General features: G+C 60.5%; 1 protein-coding gene and 1 long non-coding RNA gene across 2 annotated transcripts; one reads left to right on the top strand and one right to left on the bottom strand.

Annotated features, from left to right (window-relative positions):
• Positions 1-480: 480 nt before the first annotated feature.
• On the bottom strand, positions 481-2,348 carry LOC138850439 (uncharacterized). The gene is made up of 2 exons (XR_011390193.1): positions 2,090-2,348; positions 481-1,880 (listed from the first exon to the last, which is right to left on the bottom strand). It is a non-coding gene; the product is annotated as an uncharacterized lncRNA (long non-coding RNA).
• Positions 2,349-2,453: 105 nt separating this feature from the next.
• AGTRAP (angiotensin II receptor associated protein) lies at positions 2,454-19,880 on the top strand. The gene is made up of 5 exons (XM_008275390.4): positions 2,454-2,572; positions 11,479-11,513; positions 13,586-13,691; positions 14,425-14,620; positions 16,207-19,880. Exons 1-5 carry the CDS (start codon positions 2,546-2,548, stop codon positions 16,320-16,322), a joined length of 480 nt encoding a protein of 159 aa, XP_008273612.1. The 5' UTR covers positions 2,454-2,545; the 3' UTR covers positions 16,323-19,880.
• Positions 19,881-20,567: the final 687 nt, after the last annotated feature.

Here is a 20,567-nt window from a genome sequence, read left to right as displayed (position 1 = left end):
CAGGGTCCTTGTGTGGGGGCAGGAACAGCCGCAGAGTGGCCTGGGCTTCCTGGGACCCTGCTCTGTCTTCCCTGCCTTGTGATGCTCCATCCTCATCCCAGTCTGTGGGGGCGGAGCCACACAGGCAGTGGAGCTGAATGGTTAGCGTCAGATTCCCAGGTTCCTCACCAAGTAGTGAGGTGACTTTGCAACGGCTGCTGAACTTGCCTGTGCTTCAGTCGCCTCCCCGTGGACGGGGACAAGAGCGCGGCCTACCAGGGGTTGTCGTGACGTGTTCACGCCGTCCACCACAACAGGATGGCTTGCTACGTGTCTGTCCAATGCTACCAGTACTCTGTCCTGCATTCTCTCCTTACAAAGTGGCCACCGTCATCCCACCCAAGTAGGGCACTGCTTCCTCACCTATAGAAGTCACGAACACTCCTGAAACAAATGACAGGCTAACAAGAGAAAAGCATAACAAAGGAGCCTAATCAAAGAGGTTTTTAAAAAAATATTTATTTATTTGAAAGGCAGAGTTAGAGAGAGAGAGTGAGAGAGAGAGAGAGAATCTTCACACATCAGTTTACTCCCCAAATGGCCACAATGGCCAGGCTGGGCCAGGCTGAAGCCAAGAGTTTGAAACTCCATCTGGGTCTCCCACGTGGGTGGCAGGGGCCCAGGGACTTGAGCCATCTTCTATGGCTTTTCTCAGGTGCATAAGTCGGGAGCCAGATCAGAAGCAGAGCAGCCACGGCACTCATACGGAACGCTGGCATCCCAGGTGGCGGCTTCAACTCGGCACCACAACACCAGCCCCCAGCCAAAGTTCTAGGTGACTCTGGAGCCTTCGGAAACAAAGCCCCAAGGGCCCAGGGAAAGTCCATTCTGTGCTTAGGCTCGCTGGGGAACGGACGGCCATGGAGAGCTGTGACTGTTCCAAAGCGTGTGAGCCCATGGCAATGGACTTGGTGTTTGGTGTGTGTGTGTGGGGGGGGGGGGGACAGCAAGGCCAGTTTGGAGGCTTCTAGAACTCTCTTTGTCCCAAGCCATGGGGCAGGACCCCTCCAGAATGAGTCTTCCGGGGAGAAGGCAGAAAGCGCCCTTTCGGTGTTTAGTGCTTGCTTTGACTCCTACGACCCCCCTTGGGGAAAAGGAATTCGAGTTATACAACTGCACCTGCAGAGACGGGGGTGGGGGGCAGGAGGGCAGCGGAGGCTTTGCCTCCGATCTTCGGGACTCAGCACGCCACAGCAGCGGACGCTGGGGTGTCCTTCGGAGCCCAACATACACCTGCCGGCTTGGATTCCGATCCACTTCCAGGGCCTTGTATGGATGGGAAATAGATCATAAAAAGAAATTGATAAATAAATATCACAATGCTATAACATCCACCACTGACTGAGGTAATACTCTTTTTTTTAAAAAAAAAAAAAAGGTTTATTTATTTATTTGAAAGTCAGAGAGACCTCCCATCTGCTGGTTCACTCCTCAAATGGCCACAACGGCCAGAGCTGATCCAATCCAAAGCAAGGAGCCAGGAGCTTCCATCCTCCATCCTCCACTGCCTTCCCAGGCCATAGCAGAGAGCTGGATTGGAAGTGGAGCAGTTGGGATTCGAACCAGCGTCCATATGGGATACTGGCACTGCAGGCCACACACAGCACCAGCCCCCCTCCGCGTTTAAAAGAAATGCCCTTTTTTTTTTGACAGGCAGAGTGGACAGTGAGAGAGAGAGAGAGAGACAGAGAGAAAAGTCTTCCTTTACTGTTGCCCCCCCCCCCCCCAATGCGCCTGGAAAACCACCACCCATCCAGGAAGTCATTTCTTTCTGGAGAGACTCCAGGTCTGGGTATCATCTCTGGTCCCACTCGGGCAGTTCCCACGCGGTTTCTCCCTTCCTGGGGACAAGAACAAGGTAAACCTTCTGGACTGGGTCTCCACCTTGACCGTCTGTGCGTTCCTGTCCTTGCCATGCCTGCACAACCCGAATGTTAGCCAACACGCCGCCAAGGCTGGCAAGCATCCCAGGCCCGCCCGCGCCCCCCGCGCCGCGCTCGGCCGCGGCTGAAAACCCCGCCTGTACTGGGAGTTGAGCCGCGTCTCTCACCCCTGGCCCACGGTCTGGAATAATCTTCCTTGCGGCTTTAACAAGGGTGCGAATTATCTTTTCTTTAACATGAGCTAATTTACTTTTTCTCACAAGGATTCTCCCGGTTCTGCAGGAGCCTGCAGCAGGTCCCATCAGCCGGTCTCCCAGCATCCAAGCCACGCAGGAGGCCACCGCGCCCCCTGCTACAGGAACCCCGAGATCTGGGGTGGGGCCCCACTGCCTGCTGCGCAGCGGCCGCCCGGAGCCCAGAGCGCGTGCGCACAGCCCGACGCCGTCTCCTAGCAACCGGGCGGCGATCACGTGGGCCGCCGGAGCCCGCCTCACGTGGCCCAGAGCCGAGCTGCGATTGGAGGGGCCGCAACGGGCGGGGGCGGGGCCGGGACAGTGGTTCCCCGAGTTCGGATCCCAGGAGGCCCTGCGGCCGCCGCGCAGGTTCCGTCCGCCGGGGTCGTGATGGAGCTGCCTGCCGTGAACCTGAAGGTGGCGACGGGCGGGCGGGGGTGGTGGCGCGAACGGGAGGGGACACGTCCAGGTGAGAGGGCGGTGGGCGACAGGCCCTGGCAGCGGAGGCCGGCCGGGAAGGCGCGAGGGGCAGCCGCGGGCGGCCGGGCCGGACAGGGCAGGGCCGGGGCTCCCTCCCGGAGTCGGGCCTGCGGGCGCGGGAGGCCCGCCAGCCCCGAAGGAGCGGCCGCCGGGAGAGGGGCTCGGCCTTTGCCCAGGAGCCATCTTTACAAGCTAGACCTGGTTAAGACGCTCAGCTGTGGCCAGACGACCGGGCTTTCCCGACCCTGCAACCCAGCGCCGTCGTGTCGTCATCCAGAAACAGGAACTCCAGTGTCGCTTAAAAGCAGAAAATCCCGACTTTGTGATGGGGGGGGGGGTCCTGCGGGGCCTCCTGGGGTGCTGGACCCAGATGCAGCCCAGGGCCTGGGGGCTCCAGCTTTGGCACAAACCGGCTGTTTGGGGTCTCGGTGCTGGCTCCTTTGGGACTGTGTCCAGGAATGCCTCTTTACTCATGAGTGACGAAGCATTTAGCACCATAAGGAATGGAAGACAGGGCTGGCGAGGAAGGATCTGTGCGATCCTTTCTGGGCCAGTACCCACGGGCTGTGCCGGGCCTTGTCCTGGGCAGGGTTCCCTTCCTGGTCACACAGGCCTCGGCCGGGGGGCTGGGCTGGGAGGTTTAGCCAGGAAGAAATTCCCAGCAGGGCCCCTGAGATGGGTCGGGGGCGTGCTCAGTCTGCTGCATGCATCGTGGGGTTAACGCTGGCTGACTTTTCTGCGGTCAGGGATTTGCCTAGAGTGACCGCTGAGAGAGGGTCGGCTGAGGGAAGGAGCTGGGGGCACTGCCAGGGAGGGTTCCTCCTTGGGGTCTGGGGTTTGCCAGGTTGGTTGTTGAATCACAGCCGCCTGAGGAAGCCAGTGCTGTCCTCAGAGGAGCAGGGGCGGCTCACTCAGCCCGTAAATTGCCGTAAATTGCCGAGGCCCCACGAATGTCAGTTTCCGTCTGGATTCTTTGGGGAGAGAGAGAGAGACCGTATTCACATAACTTCAGATGCAGCCTATTTTAATAATTGTTCACTATTATTGTTGTTAATCTCTTATGGTGCCCAGTTTATAAGCTAAGCTTTGTCCTAGGTGTGTATGTAATTGGGCTGGGTGTTGCGCAGGGGGGTGAGCCACCGCTTGGGACACCCACATCCCGTATTGGAGTGACAGTTTGAGTCCCGGCTGCTCCACTTCCTGTCCAACTTCCGTGCTAATGCACCCTTGCAGACAGTGGCTGATGGCTCAAGAGCTCGGGCCCCTGCCACCCACGTGGAATTAAGGGGCCCTGGCTGTGGCCTGGCCCAGCTGTGGGGAGTCAACCAGCAGATGAGAGATCTCTGTCTCTGTCTCTCTCATTGCTCTGCCTTTCACGCAGGTGAAAGTAAATAAACATTAAAAAAATAGCATGGATAGGGTTTGCTACTGTTGTGGTCTCGGGCATCACTGGGGGTCTTGGAACAGATACTGTTTGTGGTCTCGGGCATCGCTGGGGGTCTTGGACAGATCCTTGGCTGGTGAGTTGTGACATATTAACAGATTGAGAATTCACGGTGTGTTTCTGTTTGCTACACCTGGACTGCCCTGTGGGGGGCAGCTGTGAACCCCTTGAGGAAGGCACTTCCCCGGATTTCCTGAGGTCAGAGCTGGGTGCCGGCTCCCTGTGGCCTGCCCCCGCCCCACCCCCGCCATGCATGCAGTCCTTGGGCATTGGCTGAGAGCCTGCTGTGTCCTGCTCGGCCGGAGCGGGCATGAGGCCAGGAGAGAAGACGAGCTGCCCCAGGCCTGTTGCACACAGGGCGGTCCCTCACTGAGCCCCATTCGCGCCTCCTGAGGCGTGCGCTGAGCTGGAGGAATGAGAAAGCTTAGAAAGGACTGGGCTTGGGTTCCTGAGTTCTGGTGAGAGGGGGCGGAGCCAGTGGCCCTGACTTCCAACTGTGGCTGTGTGAGCTGCCGGGTACCTCGGGCCGGTCCCTGGCAGGCGCTGTGTGGACGCTGCACGTGCCTGTCCACCCCATGTACCCTGCATCCAGACGACGACACTGGGACAGGTAGCGCTGTCCCTGCTAAGAAGTCAGGCGACTGAGCCGGGGTCGGGTCTACAGCGTGCCTCCACCCCCGCTCCCAGGCACCGTAGCCACTGCCCATCAGCCTCAGCCCCTGGGATCTCCGTATCTGCTGTAGGGGGTGGCGGGGAGCGTTGCACAGGGCAGGAAGGGACATAGTGCATTGCTCCACCCGCTGCATGGCTGCTGCCCACGGCCTGTCCAGGAAGTCCCCCTCCGCGCCCCTCCTTGGGTCCTCTAGTGGCCAAGAAAGGGATTAAGTCTTGGTCCTCTGCGCCTTGGTTTTCCTTAGCTCCCCCCTCTCCAGGCTACATGGCCACAGCTCCACTGCCCTTCCCCTCCCAGGTCCTGACAGTGCAGCCCAGGGGCAGAGCTCAGGCCTCGGAACAGGCAGGCCGGCATTCGTGGTCAGCCTTGCTACTTCCTGTGTGCCCTTGAATAGGTTCTTAGCCTCTCTGAGTGTCCGTTTCCTCACTGTGAACTCTGCCTTCCGATGGTCCGAGGAGGATCCGTGATTCACGGGCTAGCATAGCGTGGGGTTAAAGGCTCAGACCAGATAGCCCAGTTCTGAGACTGTGTTTGCTCTGTTTATAGCCAACTGCTTCATCTCAAAGCCTCAGCTCTCAGCTGTGCCATTACAGGGATGATGCGGGCCACGTATCCGGGCGGTGCAGACGCCATCACCACAGTTGTTAAATGGAGACACATGGGGACTGTCCAGAGCTTGTTTCACACAGAAAGGGCCCCTGAACCAGGACCCGGATCTGCTCCCAAGCCAGTGTCCTGTGCCCCCTGCTGCCTTGGCGCGTGGGCCCATCCGGGGAGGAGCTCACAGCTTCACCTGGGCCGAACGCTGGAGCGAGAGTCCAGTGCCCGGGTCCCTGTGCCCAGGCACACTCCCAGCTGGTCTTCCTCAGGCGGGAGGGCTCCCTGTCGACTGGAAGCCACCCCCAGAGCGTGACAGATCATCTGCGAGTCGCGGGCTGGCAGGGAGGGCAGGGCAGCTCTGGCTGTTCCTCCTGGGAGCTTCCCTGGACATTAGGTCTGTCAGATGGGGAAACTGAGGCAGGGGAGCCTGGGCCTTCTAGAAGCTTTTTTTCCTTGGGGCTTAACTGGTCAAGTGGAGCTGGCTTGCTTAGAGATTTGTGAAACAGAGGTGATGTCACGGAGAGGGGATGTGTGGCAGGATCTGTGGCACTTCCAGGTGCTATGCTCTGCCCAGCCGATGGTGGCCCTTGGCCAAGTGCTCACCTCCGGTATGGGCCCTTCCAGCTCTGGGAGAAGTCCAGCCTCCATGTACTGATGACCTGTTGTGTGCACAGGCTCCGTGGGGAGGGAGCCAGGGCACTGGGATGAGGCGTGTTCCTGAGCAGGGCAGGACTGGGGAGCGCTCCGTGTTGATTTTCGGGAGGTGGCAGTGATGGAGACGGCTCCCCCTGTCTGCTCTGGGTCTCGCTGCCCCCGTGGAGAGGGGCGGTCTCCATGTCCCCTTCCTCGGCCAGTTCTCTCAGTCTAAAAGCTTCAGCTCGGGGCCACCATGTCTGGCCTGTGCCCTTGGCCAGACCCTTCCTAAGAGGGGACAGTGGCTGGCTCCTTAGATGAAGGCCCGAATCTCGGGCGGGCATTGTGGTGCCCTGGGTTAAGCCGCTCTTGTCATGCAGCCGCTTACAAGGCCGGAGCGCCGGTGGGAGTCCCTCCGCTCTGCTTCCAATTCAGCTCCCTGCTCATGCGCCTGAGAAAGCAGTGGGAGATGGCCCAAGTGCTTGGGCCCCTGCTCCCACGTGGAAGACCTGGATGAAGCTCCTGGCTCCTGGCTTCAGCCTGGCCCAGCCCCGGCTGTTGTAGCCATTTGGGGAGTGAGCCAGCTTCTCTCTCCTTTCTTTCTGTCTTTCTCTTCCCATCCCACCCTCCCCGTGTGTCACTTTGCCTTTCAAATAAACAAACGCATCTTTAAGAAATACAGCAGAATCCTCCCCCTCTCTGCCTCCCATCTTCCTGTCTCTCCCGCCTCCACTCTCCACTCGCCTTCTACTCTGGCCACATTGGCTTCATCTCAGTTTCCAGAATGTTCTGTGCTCCTTTCTGTCACGCAGGTGCTGTGCCTTCTGCCCAAAATGCCCTTGTCCCCTCTCTGCCCTGGTGGCTTCCTTGGTCTGGGCTTGAAGGTCACCTCCCTGGAGAAGCCTCCCTGACCACCCCCTCTCTCCCCACTCCCCTGCTGGACAAGCAGTTCCTTCCCCTTTGCTGTAACTCTCCTCAGGCAGGGGTCTTCCGGGTCCCACCTTCCCAAGACCCATTACCTGGTGAGCAGGTGTTCCCAGCTAGCGGTCACCACAGGCAGCCATGTCCACACCTTTGGATCCAGACGGGTGCAGGGCGGGTGCAGGGCAGGTGCGGGTGGTGCCGGGTTACTGGGCAGGTGCTTGAGAAACTCAATAGCACCATGTGCTCTCTTCTCAGGAGCTCCTGGGGAAAGAAACCCGTGGAAGACCAAGCCTCTCCTGTCTGTCCATCTTTTCTGTTTGTTTTCAAAGATTTACTTAGTTGAAAGGTGGAATGACAGGGAGGGAGAGAGAGATCATCAGTCAGCTGGTTCACTGCCCACGTCTAAATGCCTGCAGGAACTACATCAGGATTTCCACATGGCTGGCTGAAACCAGAGTGTTGCCTCCCAGACACACACATTAGCGGGGGCTGGGACTTGAAGGCACTCGGATACGCGGTGCAGGCGTCCCCGTGCTCAGCCCACTGAGCCACAGCACCCGCCCCACTTTCCCCATCTTGTCGTGGGGAGAGGCCTAATGGCCAGCTAACACAGCCTTGGGTTTGAATCCTGGCTCTGCCGCTGGCCAGCCGTGGGACTTTGGGCAGATTACTTCTGCGCCTCAGTGTTGTCGGCTGTAAACGGGAACAACACTGTGGTTTGTTTCTGCACAAAAAGGCTTAGGAGGGTCCCAACACGTGGGACCTGCTCGGTGGTAAAGGGGGGAGGACAGTCCCAACACGTGGGACCTGCTCGGTGGTAAAGGGGGGAGACGGTGGCAAAGGCTCCTTCCAGAGCCCTCTGTGGTGCAGCCCTAGCCCTCAGTTGGGCACATCCGGCCTTAGAGGGTTGTTTTCTAGTCTCTCGCTGGAAGAGGAGTTTCTTCTGGGCCACAGAGCCTGGCCTCTTTGGGTTCCCCCTGGGCCCTGGAGGCGGCGGCGGTGGTGGCGTCTCCCAGCTGTCTGCCCCCGTGGGTGGGGGCCGTCTCCATTTCTCAGCAGCCCAGATAGCTTCCCTCAGCTCAAGGCCTGTGCCTCCAGTGCCAGGGTTGGGAGCACTGGTTTTAGGTCAACCTTGAAGGAGAATTCTAGCTTTGCCACTTGTTTTTGGAATCTAAGCAGCTTAATTTACTTCTGAGCCTAGGGTTTTTGTTGGTTTGTTTTTTAAGATTCATTATTGCTTTGAAAGGCAGAGAGAGGAGAGACAGAGATCTCCCACCCACTGGTTCTCTCCCCACACGGCTGCAACAGCCAGGGCTGAGGCAGGCAGGGGCTTCATCGGGGTCTCCCACATGGGGCAGGAGCCCAGGTGCTTGGGCCATCTTCCCCGGGAGCAGTAGAAGGGAACTGGATCTGAAGTGGAGCAGCCGGCTCTCCAGCTGGCGGCCATGGGTGATGGCAGCGTTGCAGGCAGCTACTTACCCGCGCGCCAGTTTTCTCATCTGTTCATGGGACCAACAACAGGTGCACTGCAGAGGCCGCGAGAAGGTCGTGGCGGGTGCTCGGCGCTGGGCCTGGCACAGCATAGGTGTCCAGTGGAGCAGCTCTGCCCGCGGGCTCGCCCCTCCTCTGCTGGAGACTTTTATAGAGTTGCAGTTTAAGCCACCTGCTGCCCCTCGAGGGACAGCAGGTGAGAAGACGGTCGTCCTCTGACGCAGGAGAGGAAGGCGCGCTTCGGGTCCGAGCTGTTCCCTGGTCCGTGTGCGGAGCGCCGGCCACACCGTGCGGTGGTCCCGGACCTGGGCAGGTGCAGGTTCTGTGTTCACCCTCGCAGCCAGCTGGGAGCGGGCTTCCACGGGCTCTGGCTGGGAGCGCTGTTACCATCTCCCCAGGGAATGGCTTGGAAATGCCGCCAAGGAGGGGGTAGGCGATGGACCAGGGTTTCCTGCTGTCTGTGATGCGGCTTCGGGAAGATGTTCAGCCCACGCCCACCGTGGGGCGCTGACAAAGCAGGTGAGGCTCTTCCACATGAGAGCTGAGCCCTCTGTGTGAGTGCCACGCGACAGAGACCGCCCACCTTAGAGGGGCCGGCATTGGCAAAGCGGGCAGAGCTGCTGCCTGCAGTGCTGGCATCCCACTGGGGTGCTGGTTCGTGTCCCGGCTGCTGCACTTCTGATCCAGCTCCCTGGTAACGTGCCTGGAGCAGCAGTGGAGGATGGCCCAAGTGCCTGGGCCCCCGCACCCGTGTGGGAGACCTGGAGGAAGCTCCCGGCCCCGGCTGTGCCCAGCCCTGGCTGTTGCGGCCATTTGAGGAGTGAACCAGCAAATGGAAGCTCTCTCTGTCTCTTTCCTAATTCTGTATTTAAAAAAAAAAAAACACTAAAAGATTTTTTAAGAAAGTTTTTAAAAAATTTTTTTTCCAATTAACGTATCCTGATGTATTTGAAAGGCAGAGGGACAGAGACAGAGAGCTCAGAATTCCACTGCCAGCTTTCAGCAGCCGGGAGTCAGGACTTGACACCTGCTGCCGCCCAGGGTGTGCGGTAGCGGGAAGCTGCTGGGGGGGGGGGGGGGAGCAGAGCCAGGACACCACCCCGGCACTGGCTGGGGCCACAGGCGTCCCATGTGGCATCTGAGTGCTGCCCCTGCCAGTTTTTTTTTTTTTTTTTTTTTTTTTAAGATTTATTTATTTGAGGGGCCAGTGCTGTGGCACAGCAGGTTAAAGCCCTGGTCTGAACCGCCGGCATCCCATATGGGAGCCAGTTCCAGTCTTGGCTGCTCCTCTTCCTATCCAGCTCTCTGCTATGGCCTGGGATAACAGTGGAGGATGGCCCAAGTGCTTGGGCCCCTGCACCTGTATGGGAGAGCAGGAGGAGGCTCCTGGCTTCAGATTGGCCCAGCTGCAGCCATTGCGGTCATCTGGGGAGTGAACCAGCGGATGGAAGACCTCTCTCTCTCTCTCTCTCTCTCTCTCTCTCTCTCTGTCTATGCCTCTCTCTGTAACTCTGCCTTTCAAATAAATAAAATAAATCTTTAAAAAAAAGATTTATTTGAAAGGCAGAGTTACAGAGAGGCAGAGAGAGGGAGAGAGAGAGAGAGAGAGAGAGAGGTCTTCCATCCACTGGTTCACTCCCCAGATGACTGCACAGCTGGAGCTGGGCTGATCTGAAGCCAGGAGCCAGGAGCTTCTTCCAGGTCTCCCACGTGGGTGCAGGGGCCCAATGACTTGGGCCATTTTACACTGCTTTCCTAGGCTGTGGCAGAGAGCGGGATGGGAAGTGGAGCGGCCGGGACTCGAACCGGTGCCCATATGGGATGCTGGCACTGCAGGTGATGGCTTTACTGCTATGCCACAGCTCCACCCCAGGCCCCCACCCCTGCCACTTCTTGTCTCTCTTCCACTCTTCCCCGGCAGAAGCCTGGGCTCTTTACTGCAGACTTTAGCTCTCGTCTGCCCTTGCCCTCCCTGCCCGGGATGCCCTGGCTTTCAGCATCTTTCCCTCTCAGCCTGAGCCCTGGACCCCCGCCAGGCGCTACTGAAACTTGGGCTTTCTCTCCCCAGTGGCCATGGCCACACCTCCGCCCACTCGGGGCCTTGGGTCCTGGCCCTGCCTTTGCCTGCCCTGCCATTGCCCCTCCAGCACTGGGGCGGAGTCCGGCCGCCCGGAGGCCCTCGCTGATGGAGCTCTTCCCGCCCCCTCGCATCGGCGCCGGCGCCGTGTTCCTCCGCTCCGGGCCCTCTGTTCACCGGAAGCGGCCAGGGCCAGGAAAGGGGCTGTGAATTTAAGGCCACAGAGGGCAGTGAAAGGTAGAATGTTACAGGAGGCCGGAGGAAGAGGCGGGATTTCCGCCGTAGCATCCGTGGTCCCACGGCGCGCCCTCGTCGCCCCTGGCAGGAGGTCCAGGCTCTTGGCCGAGCCTCGGGTCCCTTGCTCTTCCTCTCCAGCCTCAGTGGCCGCTTCCCTCCCTGCCCCCACAGCACCGTAGTTCCAGCAAATTCTAAGGAATTTCTCGTGTTTCAGCCACTGCACTTCCCGTGGAGGCTTCTCCAGCCCCGGAGCAGGTTGCCTGCACGGCCCAGAGGCTCTGCCGGCCCTGGACGAAGGAGGCCTGTGGGTGGCAGCTGCCCGAGGGGGGAGGAGGGAGGTGGCAGTGCCCCTGGCCTGGGCGCTGTTCTCTGTCTTCACCCCTGGCTGTTGCTGGCGTGTCTTGGAGACATCAGTGAAACCCTTGGAGGTGCCAGACAGGGGCCGCCTGTGTGATTTTGTTGTTGTTATAATGTTGAGAGAGAGAGAGATCTAGTGTTCTCTGGTCCACTTCCCGGATGCTTGCAGCAGCCAAGGCTAGGCCAGGCTGTACCCAAGGGCCTAGAGCCCCATCCAGGTCTCACGTGGGTGGCAGGGACCCAAGTACTTGGGCCATCCTCTGCTGCCTTCCAGGATCCACTAGCAGGAAACAGAGCAGCCGGGACTCGAACCAGGGAAGCCGGCGTCCCCAGCAGCGCCCGGTTCAGGAAGCTTTCCTGCCCCAGGGTGGCCTGGTTCACTGATGCCTTCCCCCTTTCTGCCGCAGGTGATTCTCCTGATCCACTGGCTGCTGACAACCTGGTGAGTGGACAGCCTGTGTGTGGCGGCTGTGTCTGCGGCTCCTGGCTCTGTGCCAGCCGGGTCAGGCCCTGGCTCTGCAGTGTGGCAGCCAGGTCGCTTCGGGCAGCCATCCGCCTCTCAGGGCCATGGCAGGAGCCGTGGGGTGGGGGTGGGGGGCGAGCGTGACAGTGCTCATCAGACACGCCCCGGGGTCGCACACTTGACCTGCAGTGCTGCCGTCTGATAATCTGCGGAGTTTCTGGGGAGTCCTGCAGACAGGCGGGAGCCCATGCGTGTGCACCCGTGCTGCGCGTGCCGATAGCTGTGCGTGAAGGGGCGGTGACGGCCGTAGCTCACGGCCGGGGGAGCAGGGTCAGGTGTAGATTTCTCAGTCACAAGTGGAGGTTCTGAGCTGGTGAGACAGGCCCACGCCCCTGCTTTCTTATTTATTTTTGAAAGGCAGAGGGAGAGAGGGAGACAGAGAAGTGAGGTCTTCCATCCACCAGTTCACTCCCTAAATGGCCACCACAGCCAGTGTTGGGCCAGGCCAGTGTGAAGCCAGGAGCTTCTTCTGGGTCTCCCACGTGGGTGCAGGGGCCCAAGAACTTGGACCATCTTCTTCTGCTTTCCCAGGCCATAGCAGAGAGCTGGATTGGAAGTGGAGCAGCCGGATTTCGAACCCGTGCCCGTATGGGATGCTGGCACTGCAGGCGGCAGCTTAACTCGCTACGCTACGCCAGCGCCATGCTGTGGCTTTAAGCTGCTGGGCCACAGCGCCAGCCCCACCACCTGCTTTCTAAAGCCAAAAGGTGAGATGATTATTCTGAAACATCTGGAACCCACTGAGCTGCTGGACACCTGTTTGCTACATGCGGCACTTCAGTGAAAGTCATTTAAAGTCAGGAAGCAGAAACCAGTGCTGTGGCGCAGTAGGTTAAGCCTCTGCCTGCATCGCTGACCTCCTCTCTGGTGCCAGTTCGAGTCCTGGCTGCTCCACTTCTCTTCCAGCTCCTTGCTAATGGCCTGGGAAGGCAGTAGAAGATGGCCCAAGTCCTTGGGCCTCTGCACCCATGTGGGAGACCCAGAAGAAGCTCCTGGCTTCAGATCGGCCTGGCTGCAGCAGTTGTGGCCATTTGAGGAGTGAACTAGTGGATGGAAGACCTCTCTCTCTCTCTCTCTCTCTCTGCCTCTCTCTCTCTCTAATTCTTCATTTCAAATAAATTTAAAAATCTTAAAAAAAAAAAAGAGGCACCCTGCCGCACATGAGGCCGCGTCGTGGGCACGGTGAGAGGGCAGGCCAGCCCGGACCGCGCTGCCTGGGTCTTGCATGCAGCCGAGCAGAGGGGCAGGAACACGGCTGTAAGCCGACTCTTCAAGCCCAGCCCTGCCGCTCGGCAGCTGTGCGAGCCCTGGCGAGTTGCTCAGCTTCCCTGTGCCTCCGTTCCCTCATCCCCAAGACGAGGGTAAGAAGAGTGCCCGCCTCCCAGAGCTGTCACTGACGCAGAGCACGGAGGCGGGTGACGCTGACGCACTCGGGACTGTTGCAGACAGCAGCCGGTGCCCTGTGAGCTGGCCGGCTCTCACTGAGTTGACAGCAGTGTGGTGGAGCCACGCCCTGAAAACTGAACCGGGCAGGCACGTGCTGAGAGGCAGCGAGGAGGGTGGGGAGGGGAGGGGTCTCGGAGTTAGCATCTGAGCTGAGACTGACAGGACCAGAGGGGCGCGTGCTCAGAGGCCGAGCTGTTTTATTCCCGACAGAAAACCAGTGGAGAATTTTTAGCAGGGCACTGACCTGTCTCATTGCCGATACTGTTGCTATTTCGAGAACAGACTGCAGGGGGCAGGAGTGGGAGCAGGGAGACTAGTGTGGGGTGGCCTTGGCCTTGGCCGTGGCCACTGGTGCTCGGGCGAGGATGGGACCATGTGACCGGATTCAGGATCTAGGGGGCAGGTAGAGACGGTGCCAGCGGCCTCGCAGACTGCACGGCTTCTCAGGAGGCCTGGGACCCTGTGCAGGAGGGAGGGGCTGCAGGAGGGGCGGGCGCCTGCCGGGTGGGGGCCCCCTGACCTGACCAAGGTGCCTCTTCCTGCAGGGGCTGCATCGTGTTCTCAGGATCCTACGCCTGGGCCAACTTCACCGTCCTGGCCTTGGGCGTGTGGGCCGTGGCCCAGCGGGACTCCATTGACGCCATAAGCATGGTGAGCCTGGGCCGAGCCGGGGCCCTGCCGTGTTTCCCTCGCCCAGCCAGTCTGCTCCCTCCGCCTCGGGCCCCATTGTGCACGGGTGCAGCCTCGGAACTGAGCCTCCTGGGCTACCAGCCCGCCTGGCCTTCACTGGCCTGGCCCGCTCTGAGAACGCAGGTCTGCTCTTGCGGGCCCCAGGGAGGACGCGGGCTCCACGTGGCACCCCAGAGTGCCTGCTGTCCCCAGCAGTCGCTCATGACCCTGGGACCTGCCTCTGGGGCTCTCAGGAGGGATGTGGCCACAAGGGAAGCCCACTGCTTCGTGACATCGGCGACACAGCTCTGCTGATGGTGTGGGGCTCCCAGCACGTGCTGTGCCGGGAGGTGGTGAGCGCCCAGCAGGAGACTCTTCAGGCTGAGGCCGTGGCCTCTCAGGGTGATCAGGAAGGGAGTTTCTTTGTGGTGGAGACAGATGGGTTGGATTGCAGGGGGCCTCCGATTTGGAGGCTCTGGAACCAAGCCTGGTCCCCATCACGGCGCCAGGGGTGACGGGGAGGTGGGCAGGGCTGGGGCTGTGATGGTGCCAGCAGCCTGGGTCCAGCCCTGGGCCCTGGCATCCCCACTGGAGCCCCTCCGCAGGGGTCTGCCAGCAGGTCCTCAGCACCCGGCCAGGCGCGCGCTGCCGCAGTGGGGTGGCAGCAGGGGTACCGGGGGCGGGGCGGGCTGTCACAGGATGGCGTGTCTTGCAGTTTCTGGGTGGCTTGCTGGCCACCGTCGTCCTGGACATAATCCACCTCGGCGTCTTCTACCCGCGGTCCGGCCTCTCGGACACCAGCCGCTTCGGGGCTGGCATGGCCATCCTCAGCCTGCTCCTCAAGCCCGTCTCCTGCTACCTCGTCTACCACATGTACCAGGAGCGCGGCGGGGAGCACCTCTTCCACTCAGGTGAGGACGCCGCCCCGGCCGCTCGGTCTCCCCATCCCGGGAAGGGCAGGCACGCGACCCTTGCCAGCTGTCAGCCTGAGGCCGAGCTGGGGTGTGGCTCACTTCCCGGGGGCAGCTCTGGGCAGTCTGCGGCCTGAGGCCCGCCCTCGGTGCCCACCTGCTCCTGGCCCTGGCCCCCCTCTCCGGCACATGGGGACTCCCCGGTCCTGTGCAGAGCCCATGCTGGGTGGGCTGGGAGCGTCAGCAAAGACACCACGGCCCCGCCCAGCCCCACGCTTGCCCACGCCTGCGCTCTCAGAACCGGTCTCCCTTCTCATGGTGCTGAGCCAGTGTTCCTGCCCTCTTGATACATGACCTCACTTCCTCCCCCTCCCCTGAGAAGTGGGGAGTGGTGGGGTGTAGGCGTCTACTTTCTACTCCTGGGAACAGAGGCCTGAGTTTCCCATGATTGACCTGGGAGAGCAGCTGGGGCCCCTACCCTGGCAACCTCAGCAGTGCCTGCACCTGCCCCAGGGTGGAATGCCCGCCCATTGCACAGATGAATAAACTGAGGCCCACAGACTGGGACTTGTTCAGGATCCCAGGACAAATGTGCAGGGTGCTTGGAGGCCCACCACCCTGCCAGGGACCTGGCTCACGTCCTCTGGGCATGGCCACTGTGCAAGAATCCAGATATGGATATCTCTCCTGGATATGGTATTGCGATGTCCTGTGGCTGGCATCCGTGGGCCGGGGTCCTGAGCGCTGCTGGGAAGCATGTTCCCCGGGCCCTGCTGCCACGCTTTGAGCCAGGCTGTGTGACCTCGGCAGGGCTCTGACCCCTTGAGCCTCGGTGTCCTCACCTGCAAAGGGAGGGCGATGAAAGTACCTGCCCCGTGGGCTCATGGGGGGATTGAACAGTGCACCGTGGAGACACGGGGGGATTGAACAGTGCCCCGTGGACTCATGGGGGGATTGAACAGTGCCCCGTGGGCTCATGGGGGGGTTGAACAGTGCCCCGTGGGCTCATGGGGGGGTTGAACAGTGCCCCGTGGGCTCATGGGGGGGTTGAACAGTGCCCCGTGGACTCATGGGAGGATTGAACAGTGCCCCGTGGGCTCATGGAGGGGTTGAACAGTGCCCCGTGGACTCATGGGGGGATTGAACAGTGCCCCATGGGCTCATGGGAGGATTGAACAGTGCCCTGTGGACTCATGGGAGGATTGAACAGTGCCCCGTGTAGACACGGGGGGATTGAACAGTGCCCCGTGGGCTCATGGGGAGATTGAACAGTGCCCCGTGGAGACACGGGGGGATTGAACAGTGCCCCGTGGGCTCATGGGGGGATTGAACAGTGCCTTGTGGGCTCATGGGGGGGTTGAACAGTGCCCCATGGAGACACGGGGGGATTGAACAGTGCCCCGTGGACTCATGGGGGGGTTGAACAGTGCCCCGTGGAAACACGGGGGGATTGACTGAGGGACCCGGCTGCAGGCGGGATGCCTGGGCCACTGCCAGTGTCGCTGTGCTGGCGTCAGGGAAGGGCAGGCTGGGGTCTGGTCTCGGTGCTCACCCTGTGTTTTTCCTTCCCCGCTGCACTGCCCCAGGCTTCCTCAGGCCTTCTCACGACCACAGTGCCTACCAGACGATCGACTCTCCAGAGGCACCTGCCGACCCCTTTGCAGGCCCGGAGAGCAGGGATCCAGCCGTCCGAGGGTACTGAAGCCAGCCGCGCGGAGCCTGGACCCACGCCGGGCTGCTCACTTCCTGGTACCTGGGCGGTCGTCCTGCCCCGCTTGGCAGGTGTGGCCTGAATCAGCGTCCTGAGACGCCAGGACCCGTGCGGACACCTGTCCCAAACTCCCCGAGGCCTCCCACCCGCAAAGGCCGCCCACGGTCCCCAGGTGGGAACCCTGGTCTCCTTCACTCCCATGCCACAGCTGCGTGGAGCAGCCCCGTCGTACCTGAGTGTGGCGGATCAGTGAGGCCCGCTCACGTCTCCCCCGGTCTGTGGGGCCCCTCCGGAGCAGCCCGGAGGGCTCCAGATCACGTTCGGCCCGGGAGTGAGGTCCCCGAGCTTCCCACTGCCTGGCCGCTCGAGCGGCTGCGGCCTGGAGGAGGTGTGTGAGCAGCACCCAGGACCCTCCAGGCCTGCAGGGCCCCTCGGGGCCACGGCATGAAAGTCAGGAATTCTGGGACGGGCTGCATTTCAAGCCATGTCTGATCTGGCTGGGCTGGGGCCTGGCTGCTCATGGCTGGGACAGTTTCTCCTGGCTGAGCTGCCTGTTCCGTTGTGGCTGGAGGAAAAGGACTCACACAGCCGCAGGGCTGGACCTGCCCTGAGCCTGGCTCTGGCCTCGCCAGGGCCACAGCAGCCAAGGGCATCCGGGTGTCTCCATCAGATGAGCCGGCCGTCGGTCTGGACCCTGCCCTGCCGCTGAGTCATCGTGTGCCTTCTGCGTCTTCTGGAAAGGGCTGATGCCTGCCAGATGGTGGCTGCAAAGTCCGTGCCAAGTACCTGGGCTGTGAAGGGCCCCCCAGGGCACAGCCAGCTGGCGGTGATGAGCACGGGCGGGGAGGTGAGGGCGACTCTCACCGCGGCTGCGGTGTTCTGGCCTCGGAGCTGACTTGGGTTCAGAGTCCCTCCAGTCCCAAGGCCAGGTCCCGCCCTATTGTGTCCCCTCTGGTTCCCTGGCATCCAGAGGTCAAGATCATGGACACAGTCCCCCACCATTGTTGTGGAGCCGTCAGTCAATCAGAGGAGGCTGAGTAGCTGCCAGGCCTGCAGGGTGCTGGGGGCTTCTCGGCAGGCAACAGCCTGAGGCCGACAGGGCCCTGCAGTGCAGCCCGGGAGGCTGGGCGGCCGCGGTTGTGTGATGGTGGAGACAGCCACGCTGTTGTCCATCCCTGTGCAGCGAGCGCACCAGCAGTGGAGTGAACAAAGCATGCTTGTCCATCAGAGCGGCTGCCGCGCTGTGCGTGGAGCCGGCTGCGGAGTGGCAGGTGCAGGAGAACGTTGTGCGTTTTAACACCTCAGCAGTGCCACAGGTCAGTCAGTCTTTCTCCTTTCTAAGATTTATTTATTTGGAAGGCAGAGTTAGAGGGAGAGAGCTTCCTCTGCTGGTTCTCTCCGCAAACGGCCGCAGTGGCTGAGGCTGGGCCGGACTGAAACTCCATCCCAGTCTCCTCCTGGGCCGGGGGACCCCAGGGCTCGTGCCCTCTCTGCTGCTTTCCCAGGCGCATTCGCGAGCCCGATCGGAAGCAGAGCACCTGGGACTGGAACTGGTGCTCCTGTGGGAGGCCAGTGTCACAGGCAGGGGCTTAACCCACTGCGCCACAACACTCTTCCCTGTATGTCATTCGGGGCTGTGCACGTGGCACAATACAAAACCGTGGGCCGGAAGGACACGTCCTGTTCTTGATGGTAGTGGCCTTGAGTGGACACGGTGCATGGCCAGCGGAGTGGGATTCGACCGAGGGCAGCCGAGGGCCCCCGGCATGGCGTCCGTGTGGCCCACAGTCAGGTTTCCCAACAGAGAGTTCCACGCCCCCAAGTCTGGCTGGCTTTTGGGGGAGGGGGCAGAGGAGGGCTCCTGTCTCAGGCGGGGTCCCCAGCAGCAGACCCTGAGAAGAAAGCCAGGGTCATTGCCAGGAGCTGCTGTGAGGACGGGTGGGAGGGGAGACTTAAACTTCAGGCATCGGGAGGCTCCCGATCCATGTTGGGAGTCAAGTGGCTCCTGGAACCCAAGGCGGGCAGGAGCAGTGCAGGGGCACCAGTGTGGCTGCCCCCGTCCACACAGCAGGCCCCAGCAGGGAGACTGAAAGATTGAATCATTTGTTTATTTGACAGGCAGAGTGACACAGAGAGAGATCTTCCATCACTGGTTCACTGCCCAAATGCCCACAAGAGCCAGGGCTAGGCCAGGTGAAAGCCAGGAGCCCAGACTCCACCCGGGTCTCACCTGTAGGTGCATGGGCCCAAGAACGTGGACCCTCGTCTGCTCCCTGCCGGGCCTGTTAGCAGGAAGGTAGATCAGAGGTGGAGCAGCTGGATCTCACACGAGTGCTCTGACAGGGATGCTGGCATTCCGGAGGCAGTTAACCTGCGGTGCCACAACACCAGCCCCCCGAGGGGCAAATCCTGACATTCACTGGACGAATGACTGGGGATACCGGACGGGGGCAGAAAAGCCCTGAGCCCCAGGAGAGGCTCTGAGGCACAGGGACATCTGCTGGGAAGGCCTGAGGCTGGGACGTGCCTGCCCAGCGTGTGGGGCATAGCCAGGCGGCCAGTGTGGCTGGAGCCAAGCGAGGAAGGCGGGTGAGACCCATAAGGACTTCAGCTCCTGAGCGAGATGGGCAGAGATGGACAAGGTCTGAAGTCCAGAGGGACCACCAGCAGCTCGGACCTCGAGGAGAAGTCGATGGTGACTGTGGCCAACTTGGGGATGCCTTGTGGAGGCAGAGCGGCAGGGCTCGCTGGTGAGCTGGATGGGGAGAGGAGAGGTGATGGCAGCTGTGGGGTCCGAAGGGCTGGGGCCTGCAGCTGGTCAGAGGGGAGGGCTGGGGTGTCGGCAGGCCAGTGTCTTGCCAAGCTGTCCAACTGGATGTCTTTGCCACCAGAGCAAAGACAGAGAGGCCCCTGGCCGTGGGGCGGCCTCCACTGGCATTCTAGAAACTGCTGAGCACAGCAGGCAAGTGCCCCCCGCTTCGCCCTGGAGGGCTGCAGGCGCTCACAGCTCAGCCTTCCAGGTGATGAAGCCAGAGAAACTGCCCCGGGCTGGCCACTGCCTTCCGTGAGCCCTCAGTGTCCAGGATGGCCCAGAACTTCCAACTCCACGACCTGTCCCCAAACCAGCTCTGGAGCCGGCGAACCCTGGTTTGAATCCCAAATGTGCCTTGTGACTGGCTGAACCAGGACGGCAGCCTCCGCCCTCACCACACTTCATTTTCTCATCTGAGAAATGGGAGAGTCGGGGCTGGCGCTGAAGCACAGTGGGTAAAGCAGCTGCCTGCAGTGCCAGCATCCCACATGGGCGCCAGTTCAAGTCCTGGCTGCTCCACTTCTGATCCAGCTCCCTGCTAGTGCACCTGGGAGAGCAGCGCAGGATGGCCCAAGTACTTGGGCCCCTGCAGTCATGTGGTGACCGGAAGAAGCTCCTGGCTTCAGATCCGCCCAGCTCCAGCCTTCACGGCTGCTTGATGGAAGACCTCTCTGCCTCTGCCTCCACCTTCCTCTAACTCTGATTTTCAAGTGAATAAATAAACCTTTAAAAAGCAATGGGAGAGTCATGTGTCTGGCTCAGGGGTTAGGATCGAAAACCATGGAACTTAATAAGCGTTGAATAAATGTTAGATCCCATTACCTGTATTATGTCAATTATTCAGAGAGGGAGGGTGCGAGCCAGGCCATTTTTTTTGAAATCCATTCTGAGAACATTTACTAAGTGCTTTCTTTTGAAATATTCAGAAGATTGGGAAAATATTCAGGAAGTGAAACAGGTTTGCTCACTGGCAGCCTTTGGGCTCTGAGGGCCCAGGTCCCCAGGTGGGTTGGGTGCTGGGTGCACACATGTAACCCTAGAGAATATATGCAGGGACAACGGGTGTTGGAAAACTTATCTGAGTTAGAAACTTGGAATCCCAGATTTGAACCTGAAGGGAGCTTAAGAACTCCCCTAGCCCAATGGTTTCAAAATCTATTTTGTTTCAAACCCCTGGCACAAAAGAATACCCAGAACATCAGAGAGAAGCCCTCCCCCCTCCCTAGCAGGAGTGAAACCACATCCCCTGGGTCCTGGCTGGGGACACCGGAGCTGTGATTTCAGAGCAGAATGCGCAGGGCAGAGACGGGTGCAGGTGGAGTTCAGAGAGAAACAGGACTTCTACAGATGAAACGGTCACTCATGGAATAAACATAGCTGAAGAGAGAATCGGTAATGTGGAAGACAGAGTAGATAGAATGCAG

Source organism: Oryctolagus cuniculus, chromosome 7, assembly GCF_964237555.1.
Source record: "Oryctolagus cuniculus chromosome 7, mOryCun1.1, whole genome shotgun sequence".
NCBI classification, from domain to species: domain Eukaryota; kingdom Metazoa; phylum Chordata; class Mammalia; order Lagomorpha; family Leporidae; genus Oryctolagus; species Oryctolagus cuniculus.
This window is presented reverse-complemented; position numbering and strand designations above follow the sequence as displayed.

Bases quoted from the DNA above. Each gene is read 5' to 3' on its own strand.
- AGTRAP (XM_008275390.4), top strand. From the start codon at position 2,546: ATGGAGCTGCCTGCCGTGAACCTGAAG. The intron at 2,573-11,478 runs GTGGCGACGGGC...TTTCTGCCGCAG, and splicing joins TGCCTGCCGTGAACCTGAAG to GTGATTCTCCTGATCCACTG. The intron at 14,621-16,206 runs GTGAGGACGCCG...GCACTGCCCCAG, and splicing joins GGAGCACCTCTTCCACTCAG to GCTTCCTCAGGCCTTCTCAC.